At 36.5% G+C, this 12,127-nt stretch overlaps 1 protein-coding gene across 5 annotated transcripts; it reads left to right on the top strand.

Moving 5' to 3' along the window:
- Window positions 1–6: 6 nt before the first annotated feature.
- On the top strand, window positions 7–7,748 carry LOC107458732 (dolichol-phosphate mannose synthase subunit 3). 5 transcript variants are annotated; one of them, XM_052252140.1, is made up of 5 exons: window positions 7–388; window positions 4,966–5,050; window positions 5,323–5,432; window positions 6,682–6,789; window positions 7,424–7,747. In XM_052252140.1, exons 3-5 carry the CDS (start codon window positions 5,331–5,333, stop codon window positions 7,481–7,483), a joined length of 270 nt encoding a protein of 89 aa, XP_052108100.1. In that variant the 5' UTR covers window positions 7–388; window positions 4,966–5,050; window positions 5,323–5,330; the 3' UTR covers window positions 7,484–7,747. The 5 variants fall into 5 exon arrangements, with proteins under 5 accessions (XP_052108100.1, XP_020983472.1, XP_015932421.1 ...); XM_016076935.3 differs by lacking the exon at window positions 7–388 and adding an exon at window positions 944–3,097 and having other exon boundaries at window positions 7,424–7,553; XM_052252139.1 differs by lacking the exon at window positions 7–388 and adding an exon at window positions 1,226–3,097 and having other exon boundaries at window positions 4,963–5,050.
- Window positions 7,749–12,127: the final 4,379 nt, after the last annotated feature.

Raw genomic sequence — 12,127 nt, 5'->3', positions numbered from 1 at the left:
GACTCAGACACTCTCACTCACCCCATCTGAAGCCCAAAACCCTAGCTTCCTCCTCAACGGCTCTGCCGCAGTGACGCCGCCGTCTGTATTGTCGCCGCCGTCCGTGGCTTCCTCCTTCGCCCTTTAGCGAACCCAAGCCCGCTCTTGTTGGCTGTAGCTTGGCACGTCATCCCCATCGTCCCTGGCTTCTCAATGGTTTTGCCGCAGTGATGCCGCCGTCCGTGTTGTCGCCGCCGTCCGTGGCTTCCTTCTTCTCCCTTTAGCGAACCCAGGCCCTCTCTTGTTGGCTGTAGCTCGGCACGTCATCCCCATCATCCCTGGCTTCTCTGTTCGAGGTTAGAGCAGCTCGCCGTCCTCTCGCCGCTCGCCGTCTGTCTCTCCATTGAATGTTAGTGGCACTGCGTTCATGAAAATTGCTTGCAACCAACTCCTATATATGTATTGTGCAATAGGCATTCTCTCTGGTACATTGTTTTATATATATATATGGTACATTGTTTTATATATATATATATATGCGCTTAGGTTTTGATTTTTAGGCGGATTCGTATACATCTAAAAGGGAATAAAATAAACTGCTTTTCAATCTATTTGTCTGTTGGTGATAATGCTAATTTTCCCGTTGGTTGGAGCAAAATTTGTGAATCGATTAATGAAAATAAATCATTATTCAAATTTTGTGCTGCTACTCATTGATTTTGTGCTACTGCTGCTATGTTTTAAATTTCTGAAAGTTTTCATTGAAATTTGGTTGCTGCTGCTAAATATGAAAATCAAATAATTACTGAAAATCTTGTGCTTTTGCTCATTGATTTTGTGCTGCTGCTTTTTTTTTTCAATTTCTAAAATTTTTGTTGAAATTTTCTTGCCGTTGCAAAAAATAAAAATCAAATTATTATTGAAATTTTTTATTTTTGTTTATCTTTATTGATTTCAGGTTTAGTGTGGTTACTTTATGCTCTGTTTAGTCTCTTATTAATGATGTTTTGATTGGGTTTATCTTTGGAGAGCTGCTGTTAGTGTGGTCTGCAACAAGTTTTTGCGGATTTTGATGATTGATAAATCTTTATGTTGGTATTTAATATTTGATTTTTTTTACTATTTAACTTGAGTTTGTATTTTTATAAGATCATATGGATTTGGTTGAAGATATTTTATGTAGTGTTTTAAATTTGGAAAATATTTTAATATTTATATTAGACTATAATTATATTTTAGGATGTCTATTTATAATTTATTTAGTATTTTATTTTAAAATAGTTCTTCTGGTTGAACTACTGGTGAGACCGGTTGGAATAATAAACCAATAAACTAGTAGCTAGAACGGTTTGATGACCGGTTCGATTTTCAGAACTTTGTTAAAAATGCAGCTTAAATGAAAGTTGGAGCTGAGGTTTCCGCCCTATCAGAACCCACAAAATTCCCACTAAAGTGAAATTGCTTAAATGCCGAGTTAAATCTCATAATCTTGAACTTGCACTCCAACATCAAAGTGATTCATAAAGTTAATTACTCAAATTTGTCTTTGAAATTGTCCCCTGAGACTCATAATAGTCCCTAAAATAATTTTCGTCCATCTTTACCATCGAAAGGATTGAACTTAGTTTTGTATTTAAAAAATCCCTTTTGAGTCCCCCTCCCCAACCACGCACTATTCTTCTTAAGCTGGGCCTCCAACCCTAACCCAACCCTAACCCAACCCTAACAACTACTCTCACATGCACCGCTGTTACGCCGCCATGACCAACTCCCTTCTCTCTCACTCTCTCTTCTCCACCAACCACCACCTCCTCCACCGCATCAACAACCTCTCCAACTCTTAATTTGCAAATTCATCATCGCTCTCGGCAATCGTGGCGATATCAGGCGCACCATTCACTGGTTCCACAAAGCCAAGAGCTTTTCACATGGCCGATGCTTGTTATTCTGTAACGCCGTCTTGGGTGTTCTTGTAAGAGCCAATCAGATCAATTTGTCAAAGTCTATCTTTGACCAGGTTGTGGAGGAGGGTGTGTTTGAGCTCGATGTGTTCACTTATACCACACCATGATTAGGGGCTTTTGCAAAATTGGCATGGTCCACAGTGCACTCAAGGTGTTCGATGAAATGCGCTGTGCGCCCAATTCGGTTTCTTACAACACTTTGATTCACGGGTTTTGCAAGAACGGTGATTTGGAGGGTGCCAAGAGGGTTTTTGATAGAATGGTGGAAGTAAGGGGTCAGAGTTGCAAGCCGGATATGGTGACTTATACTACTTTGATTGATTGATATTCAAAGAAAGGCGAGTTCCGCGAAGCTTTGAAGTGTATGGAGGAAATGGTAAAACAGGGTTGTCATCCAAATGTGTTGACTTACAATACTTTGATTGAAGGCCTTTGCTTGGGTGGGAATGTGGAGGAGGCCATGAAGATGTTGACTAGGATGTGATTGAATGGTTTAGAAGACAATGTTACCATAAACACCAACATCATGAAGGGTTTTTGCATTGTGGGGAGGTTTGAAGAATCTATCATGCATCTGAAGAAAATGGACGTCGTTGCAGTCCTCTCTAATGGCAAGGATGAACGGAAATTATTTTAGGGACTATTATGAGTTTTGGAGGACAATTTCAGAACAAATTTGCATAGTTATTAACTTCAGGGATCATTTTACCGCTCGAATGCAAGTTCAGGAACTACTTTGAGATTTAACTCCTTAAATGCCACTCGTATAAGATGTGAAAGATCCCTAATTTTGAACCTCTCTCTCAAACGGCTCCGCGACACTCTCATCTACCCCTCCATCTCTCCAACCACGCTCTGGCCCTCTCCCCCCTTTCTGTCGCCAACACCAACCACGCCGTCGCCATCGTCAGTCGCTGAAGTCTGAATGTCTCCCGTGCAAGCTTCGCCGTCGCCTTCCCGTCGTTCCCATGAGCCACCGTCGCTGAAGGTCTACCGTGCAGAAGGTCTCACATCAACCAGCGCCGTCGCCTTCCTTTCCCTTCACTGCGGAAGGTCTCCCGTCACCATTGCCGAACCTCTCCTGTGGCCGTCACCGAAGCTCTCCCGTCTCCCTTGCGTCACTGAACCTGTTCTCGCCGGCAAAGACCTTCCAGGTTCATCTTCCTCTTCTCCTGAAACTGTTACTGCACCTTTGTGTTGTTATTATGTTGTTAATGTGAAAAATTTTAGTTTCTGTGTGTTGTTGGTAGTTGGGGTTTTTTTATACAATGTTAATAGATCTTATAATTTTATTAATGATGACTGAGTTTGCTGTTTTTGATGTATGCATGTAAGAATGAGGGTAAAGTTGGTGTGAATTATTGAATTAGGAGTGATTGCCCTGTTTTGTAGTTCATTTATTAATTGTGTTCCTCAATCCATCACACTGATCTCATTCTGCAAAAGCTTCCTGACTTGACTACATCTTACAAATTGCATTTTGTGACTCAACTATGAGAAATTGAGAATGTAAAAAGCTGATTTTGAAAATTAATTGAAACTGGGTCATACAATCATGTGTTTCACCAAGCTATGATCGTCGACCAAGATTTGTTATGTTGTTTTGTTGGAAACTTTTCTTTTTCATTTTATTTTAATTTGTATGTTGGAGATTTATTGTTTATGTTATTATGTTGAATGTGTTTGAATTGTGTTTAATTTGAGACATTTTAGTTGAATTGTAAGGAATTTTATCGTGGTTTTGTTTACTTTTTTTATTCTTTAAAGTTTAATATCCATGGATGCCTCCTCGTGGGGGGATAAATGTGGACTGTGACGAGGATGGATTGGGGATGGGGGCAATTTGCTAAACGGGGAGGGGGCAGTGTGTGTGCGTGCGTGCGTGCGAAGATGCGTGCGTGCGTGCGTGTCTGTGTGTCTGTGTGTCTGTGTGTCTGTGTGTCTGCTGCCATCATTATCTTCGGTGCTCTGCTGCCATTCCATTCCTCCGCCCCATCACCATTCCATTCCTCCGCCCCATCACCATTCCATTCCTCCGCCCCATCATTGTTTGTCTCTGTCTCTGCGATTTCTTCCTCTATTGTTATTGCCTATCAATGTTTTTTTCCCCACCGGTAATGTAGTTTAATTGCTTGCTTTGACTATTGTGTTCATGGAATTGAATTCCTGTTAGATTCATGTGATGCATGTTTTCTTAAGTTAGGAATTAGTTCGTTAGTAATTCGATTAAAGCTATATTTGATTGGTTCTGTATGATTGATTGAATCTGAAACTTCCAGGTGATGTTGGGAAAATTGCGCATGGGCTTTGAGTCATTCTGAATTATGAAATAAATTTCTGGAAATCCCATCTGATGGAAGATTTAATCAAATTAACTCATTCATGATCTGAATTTTCGTTATTCTTGATTCCAAGCCATGGGTCCTTGGAAATGATTTTAAAATGTTATATGCTTTTTATGGTGGAAGAAGGTAGGTTAAAAAAGAGATTAGTAAATACACTGGTTGTTAATTAGGCTGTATAAGGATTTTGAATACACTGTAATCTGTTACTTCTTCTATGATACCAAATCATCACATAGTTCAAAGCATCCCGTGTTACATAGGGTCTGGGGAAGGGCCACACACACAGTCTCATTATGATTTCCATGAGAGCTCTTCTTTCAATTGCATTGATGTGTGGTGGAATGATTGCATGGTTGCTTTGATTTGGTTAACAAGTGTTTTAGTATGGGGCTAGTGGCTTAAACTTCCAAGTGATGCTGGGAAAATTGCGCATCGGCTTTGAGTCATTGTAAACAATGAAATGAACTTCATGAAGATCCCGTCTGATGGAAGTGGAAAAATAATTAATATTGATCAAGTAGTGCAAGAGGATCTTTCTCTCTTATTGATTCTAGTTACTATTGATTCTTGTTTTACCGTAGCTGGTGGTAGTAAATTGTTCTGCACTATTATGTGCCTATTTGTTCATTATAATTGCAATTGCATGCACTGATTAGGCTATATATCCATTTTAGCAGTTGAATTTCGCATTTGATAAGCGACAGTTGCAGATTAACTTTCATTTGTTTTCAACTTGACAAGGCCTTTTCCAAGCTCTATCTGGTTAGATTGTTCTCTTCCACTATTTTTCTATCTGTTGTCTTAGTTTATCCTTTTGCCACTTGCCACCACCATTAACAGGATTCATGATAATGGAGGGGATGTTCTTCGATTTTTTTATTTTTGTTTTATTTTTTATTTTTATATTTCTTGCAATGGAGCTCCCAAAGAAATTGTGTTTATATCTTTAGCCACCTAAGAGAGCATCCAAACATCCTCATAATATCCTATGTAATAAGCATTTGATAATATTTATAGGCTTTATCAATTTTCAGATTGAAAAATGAAGCACATTGTGAAGATTTTCTCATTGGTGGTGGCCATCACTGCATTATGGATTGGCCTCTTACAATCATCTGTTATTCCACGTAGTCATACTTGTCTGGTAAGTAGTTATGTCATTATATGCTTGATTCTTTGTTTATCTTTTTAGTTTTCTGTTTTTGGGTTTCCGAAAATTTGGGCAAGGGTCACATGCAAGCTGTGTTGCACTGGTATGGCAAAATTGCCAAAGTATCCGTATCTGGTAGTCTGGTATGTATGCGCTTCTGGTCCACGTGAACACTTCTAGGTACCATGATCTCAGTTACCCACCACCATTCTTGTCCTCCAATCATCAATGGCAACAAAACAGCAGCTGCCCGACGGTGATGTGAGCAAGCTTGATCAGCATTTTCATAGGTGGTGGATCCATGGTGAGTTGCCACTTGTCATCTCTGTTGTGCCTTGTGGACAGCCTCGAGCTGATCATTCCTAATCACACACTGCTGAATGCCATAAAACCCTCTTGCTTTTCCTTTTAAAGTATTTTCATTTGTTTATTTCTCTTTTTCCCCCTCCATGTTCTGCAATATGGTTTGGGATTTTCCTGCATTTATCAAATGTGGATAGTCCAGATTGAGTGGGTAAATATATACAAGAGAGTGCAGACCTTGGAAAGAAAAAAATTATTAGGATAACTCTTTTATCACCATATGAATTTTAGTTTAGTGCATTTTAAGTAGTTTAGCTTTCTAATTATAGATGAAAGTTTGAGCAACACTGTACACTATATTATTTTATGTTAAAATTGGTATGTGTTTCGTGTATCGTATAAAGTTCTAGTTTTATATTGTATAAAATTAGCTAGATTTTTGTATCGTTTAATATATATTGGTGGCTATGAAACTTTGGCAACACTTTAAAAGTGTAGCCAAAATTAAGGTCACACTTCTTACTATTTGGAAACACTTTTCAATTTGAAAAATCTAAAACATTAGTGTGATCAAGTTAAAAAGTTTTGCCAAATAACAAAAATGACCTAAATTTTAGCTACACTTTTTAAGTGTTGCCAAAGTTTCATAGCCATTATAATCATATACATAGACACTTTTTCACGCATAAATACTCCACTTTTTTGTAAAAAAAATGTTTTTTTTCTTATGTACTCGAATCCCCACCATTCCCTTACCAATGCAACATAGCATGCACCAGACCTTGTTAATTTGTTTGCCTAATGCTTACAAGCAAAAAGCTTAAATCTGTTCCCACTGAACCAATACCATTGGCAATTTACTTTCTTCATTATTGTTATTATCTTTTTAGAATGATAATTTGCATGATACTGACTATACCTTATTTCTGTCCGCACACAGCTACCAGGCTATTTTGTTGTGTCTTTAGGATGTTATGGTCTGTTAATGGTTGGAGTTGGTCTGATGAATTTCCCAACTTGTCCTCAAGAAGCTCTGCTGTTGCAAGAGGTATCATTCTATCCTTCTGTTGGTTACAGATTGATGTCTTCTATTATTAGTCATGGCATGTGCATTTCATAGTGCCTGTCATATATATAGATATGCTTGGATGTGAGTATGAATTGAAATAATTTCAGGATAGAAAAATGCTTCTATTTCATGGATACTTTTCTTGTTTGTTTTTAGAATGTAAAACTGGATATTGTTGAGATTAAAAAGGTTGTTGGAGAAGATATCCTTCCAAAAATGAAGTTAAAACAAATGTAAAGGAAAATAAAATAAAAGGAAGTAAAAATAACAGATTTGCTAAACTGCCCTATCCAAGTTCACTTGAAAATAGAACCACAAAAAATGTCAAATATTCCTTCCTCAGCTATCGCAGGTTGTTCTGTATCTTGGGCTCCAATGTAATTCACTTCAGTTCTTTATTGGTTTTGGTATTAACCATGTAATTTTGATGGTTCTAATGTTTTTGGTGTTTTGTTGATCCTTTTACTTATGGGAGTGTTAAGCTTGGGGCAGAAGGATTAGAATATAATTCTGGTCTCCAAATAGAACTGATTTTTAAGTAGTCCTACAATTTTTAATGTTATTATGAATGTGCTTGTTGATTAAGAATGTTGCTTATTTTGCTTCTATCTAGGACATTGTGGAGGCCAAGGAATATCTGAAGCAAAGAGGAGTTGATGGTAGCTCTAGCTGAATAATAATTTGTTGATTCAGAATTAGCTGCTAACAATTACTTAATGGGAGTAGCAAAGAATTTTGTCAAAACAATGTGCGGGAAATATATGGATTAGCACTACTGTACATGGAATTCTTTTTACTTAGATAAACTTTTTTTTTTTGCTGGGTGGATATTTTGGATAACCCAAAACGAATTATATTATTTTATTTTTCGGGTAAAATTGTATTATTTATTTTTTGTCAAATCAAAATTGTATTCTTATGAACGTATTAAATTAGTATAAATTTGAAGTGTGTTTTGACTTTTGAGCTTCTTCCAAGGCTTTCCAAAGTGAAATATCAAAGCGGACTGTTGGGAAGAGAAGCTTTTTGTCGACATTCCTCGTGAATTCAGAGGCCCTTATGGCTCCATTGTTTTGTTCTGTTCAAAAGTAACAAAAGAAAGCTTGTTCAACAAGTTTTGCGATGTGCACGACGGTTCCATTGGAATAGTCTTCTCCCCTTACATCAAGATATGTTCTTGAGAATTCTGCACCACGCGCCACCTAGTGTTCAGTAGCAGAATGTAGTTGTTTTCAAATGTGAATCAAATTGGTGATGCTCTTTCAAAGTACCGGGATTTTGCAGCATGTAGCTGTTGAGGAGTTTCGTCAAAGTAGCAATAAGTTGGTTGCAACAGCAAACGTACAGGCAAGAAATTGGAAGTTCCAATTCTTGATAATTATTTAGGATATGCTAAGAGATATGTTGGATGCCTCGTGCCTACAAATATCACAGGTTGGAAACTTCATGAAATAGTTGATTAATTTCAGCATAGGGGTTGGGATTGGACCTACTGAGTGTTTAGCTAAATTCCCAAAGAGAACTAGGATTGTTGATCTTGTTGAAGATCAATTGCACCAGCAACCACAGCAGAAAAATAATGAATAAACACCTGGTATGCAAATTGGTTCTTCTAGGAGTGGTACCTTAGCCAGCACTGTTTAGATTCATAATTCAGTTTATTCTAGGGGTTCTCCTGTAATTGATGTAGGGGGCACGCGCAACTAATATCGGTTTAGCTCTTCTCATTTCTTACTTTATTATTAATAGCATCTTTACCTCAAAATTGTTCTCTTTCAAAATCATCTTTATCCAACATTATATACTCTCCAACAATAAACATGTGGCTATATATAGACAAGGCTAATCTGTGCATATTATTTCTGTCATCATAGAACTTTTTACAATAGAGCATAACAATATAACAACAATAATAAAATCTTATTCCGTTAGATGAGATGAACTATATAAATCAAAGATTTTCATTTACGCTTAAATTTCTCCATACCATTTTATTCAAAATAATTGTATCTTGATTTCAATAATTTTACATTAGTTATGATTAGAATGCTAAAAGCTTTTAATGCTTCTTAATTTTAACTTTTAATGATCATGATATAGGAAATGTTTTATATATTCCACTAATATCACTCTTCCAATAATTTTAGCAGTTAATTTCAATTATATATAAATATATAAATTTTATGATTGAGATCAATGACGAAAATTATTGGAATATAATACTTGAAAATTTTCCATTAATATATAAATTGGAGCACGTAAATTGTAACTATGAAAATAATAATTACAGTCCATCTATCTTGTATTCTGCTTTTCTTTTTTTTTTTTATCATACAAGACGGCTGAAGGTCCAACGAAATCAAAATAAGCAACACCCAAATAGCCAAATTAAAAGAAAATTTTCATCTTGACAAAACCAAAAAAAAAAAAGAAAAAAATTCCCATGATGTGGCATCTCCATGGCAACAGCAGGTGGTGACTTCTGCCAAATGCTCAAGTCTTGCACGCTGTCGATTCCAATATTGACAAGCTTATCAATGTATATTTGAATTGGGTTCTCCAATTCCTGTTCATTAGCTCCTTAATTTGTTGATGAAAGGATTATGGTTCTGATTGCTCTTATCTTGGTTTGTCCTCATCTTTATTGCTGATAGTGAATCCCTCTAAATTACAATTTGCTTGAAACCCCTGTCCCAAGCCAAAACCATGCCAAGTAATATTCTCCAAAGCTCTGCTGTAATCCTATAACATTATTATAAAGCAAGGTTTTTCACATAGTAGTCTTGCATCAGATTATTTCAAGCTGAAACATTTCACGTTGTATCCAAAGACTTCTACAATCTCATACTTCTCACAGCTCCCTTTGCCTTTGTATGTTTTCCATTTTCTCCACTGTGTCTTTGCATAGAGGGAATGATGATTTTAGCTGACATTGTAATTATTATCTTCCATATCATTATTGCTATTTCTCTTCAATACCTAATGATAGTTAGTTGCTCTATATTGTTACCATAATTTCAAAATCTTAATAGAAATAAATCACATAATTTTCTACTTATAAGAATTAGAGGAGAAATAATATTCACTCACAAATAAATAGCAGCAGTAATAGCACACCAATAACAGCAAAAAAATGTATAGAAAAATTAAAAATAGAGACAAAAATACACCAAGATTTTTAACATAGAAAATTTCTTTAATGCGAGAAGTAAAAACTATCAGTCACCAGGACCGGGGAAATAGTTTCACTATGATCAAAATAAGGTACAAGAGAATCACAATTCACTATACAAAACATGCATATGACAAGCCAAACAATCTAAGCATCAAAACTTACAAAACAAGAACAAGAAGATGAAAATACCACAAGAACAAAGATATTTCTGCGTGGCCAATATTTCTAACTATAGATTTTGAATTGTAGATCAGAACGATGAAAACAAAGAACCAGGTTTCTGGAACACATTATTTAAATTTGAGCTCAATCCAATGGTTAACGAATCTGCAGTGATCGATTTACAGAGATAGCTTTGTATTTGTGCGAAAATACTTTCTTTCTTCTCTTCAATGTTTAGTGTTATCTCTCTTGCATTCCTAACTCACCTCAGCTACTTTACCCTTAGCAAAGAGCAACCATGGGCTTTGACACTAACATATGGACTTTTTTCTCACATAGAAAGGGAGCCCGAAACCCAACAAATCTCCCCTCACGACTATGTGGAGGTAATTGCCAATCCGGCGATTAAGCAACAAACTTTAAATTTCTACCTTGGTATGCCTTGGTCATCATATCAGAACCATTCTAATCAGTATAATGTATAAACCTTTTCAAGTTCCAACAACTCATAATCCAAAACATCAAGTATACAATGATACCTCACAAAATAAGATGTATAACACTTTGACTATCACAAACAAGACATATATCTCTTGAGCAAACCTGAGTTCCTTCAAGAATTTCTTCATCCAAAGCATCTCCTTGCACGCTTCAGTAATAGCAATAAATTTGGCCTCCATAGTGGGCAAAGTGACACATATTTGCAATCTAGATTGTCAAGACACAACTCCACCCACAAAGTCGATCAAGAAGCCTGAAATAGACCTTCTAGAATCAATAACTCTTGTCATATCTGAGTTAGTATAACCAACTAGAATAGACTTCTCACCTTCATAATACAATTTCATGCTAGAAGTACCATGAATAATCTCATTATCTATTTTACAGCATTCCAATGTTCTCTTCCTGGGTGGTGCACGAAATTGCAATCACACTTTTGCAATCCGCACAACTAACCAGCAAGTGCACTGGGTAGTCCAAGTAATAGCTTACGTGAGTAAGGGTCAAATCCCACGAAGATTATTGGCTTGAAGCAAACTATGGTTATCTTATTAATCTTAGTCAGGATACTAATTATAGTTATCAATTGACTTTCAAATAAATAAGAGAGCATGGATTAATTAATACTTATTATGCAGTAATGGAGAATATGTTGGAGTTTTGGAGATACTTTGTCTTCTGAATTCCTGTAACATAATGCTTCCTCACTTTCAAACATGCAAGGCTCCTTCCATGGCAAGCTGTATGTAGGGCATCATCGTTGTCAATGGCTACTTTCCATCCTCTCAGTGAAAATGGTCCAAATGCTTTGTCACACATCTACGGATTACTCCGTCTGCACATTTCTTGAAGAGATATGGTTCATCCCAAAGATAGTACTTTGCATCCGTGATCAATTTTTTTGATTACTGCCTACTGTACTCTGGGTATGAATCTCACTGCCTTGTAGTTTGCAATGTCTACAAACCATGGCACTTCCTGGATGGCAAAGAGTTGCTCATCTGGAAAGTTTTCAGAGATCTCAGTAAGAGGGAGGGATGCCCCTTCTACTGGTTCTATTCGGGACAGGTGATCTGCTACTTGGTTCTCTGTCCTTTTTCTGTCTCTTATTTCTATATCAAACTCTTGCAAAAGCAACACCAATCTGATGAGTCTGGGTTTTGAATCCTGCTTTGTGAGTAGATATTTAAGAGCAGCGTGGTCAGTGTACACAATCACTTTTGATCCTACTAAATAAGATCTGAACTTGTCAATGGCATAAACCACTGCAAGTAACTCTTTTTCTGTGGTTGTGTAGTTCTTTTGTGCATCATTTAAAATACGACTGGCATAGTAAATGACGTTGATGAGCGGATAATTTGTACGCTTTTTGGCATTGTTTTTAGTATGTTTTTAGTATGATCTAGTTAGTTTTTAGTATATTTTTATTAGTTTTTAGTTAAAATTCACTTTTCTGGACTTTACTATGAGTTTGTGTGT

This window comes from Arachis duranensis, chromosome 7 (assembly GCF_000817695.3).
Source record: "Arachis duranensis cultivar V14167 chromosome 7, aradu.V14167.gnm2.J7QH, whole genome shotgun sequence".
NCBI classification, from domain to species: domain Eukaryota; kingdom Viridiplantae; phylum Streptophyta; class Magnoliopsida; order Fabales; family Fabaceae; genus Arachis; species Arachis duranensis.
This window is presented reverse-complemented; position numbering and strand designations above follow the sequence as displayed.

Excerpts from the sequence above, each read along its gene's own strand:
- LOC107458732 (XM_021127813.2), top strand. The coding sequence starts at position 5,331 with ATGAAGCACATTGTGAAGATTTTCTCATTGGTGGTGGCCATCACTGCA. Across the intron at positions 5,433-6,681 it reads CACGTAGTCATACTTGTCTG|CTACCAGGCTATTTTGTTGT; the intron begins GTAAGTAGTTAT and ends GTCCGCACACAG. Across the intron at positions 6,790-7,423 it reads AAGCTCTGCTGTTGCAAGAG|GACATTGTGGAGGCCAAGGA; the intron begins GTATCATTCTAT and ends GCTTCTATCTAG.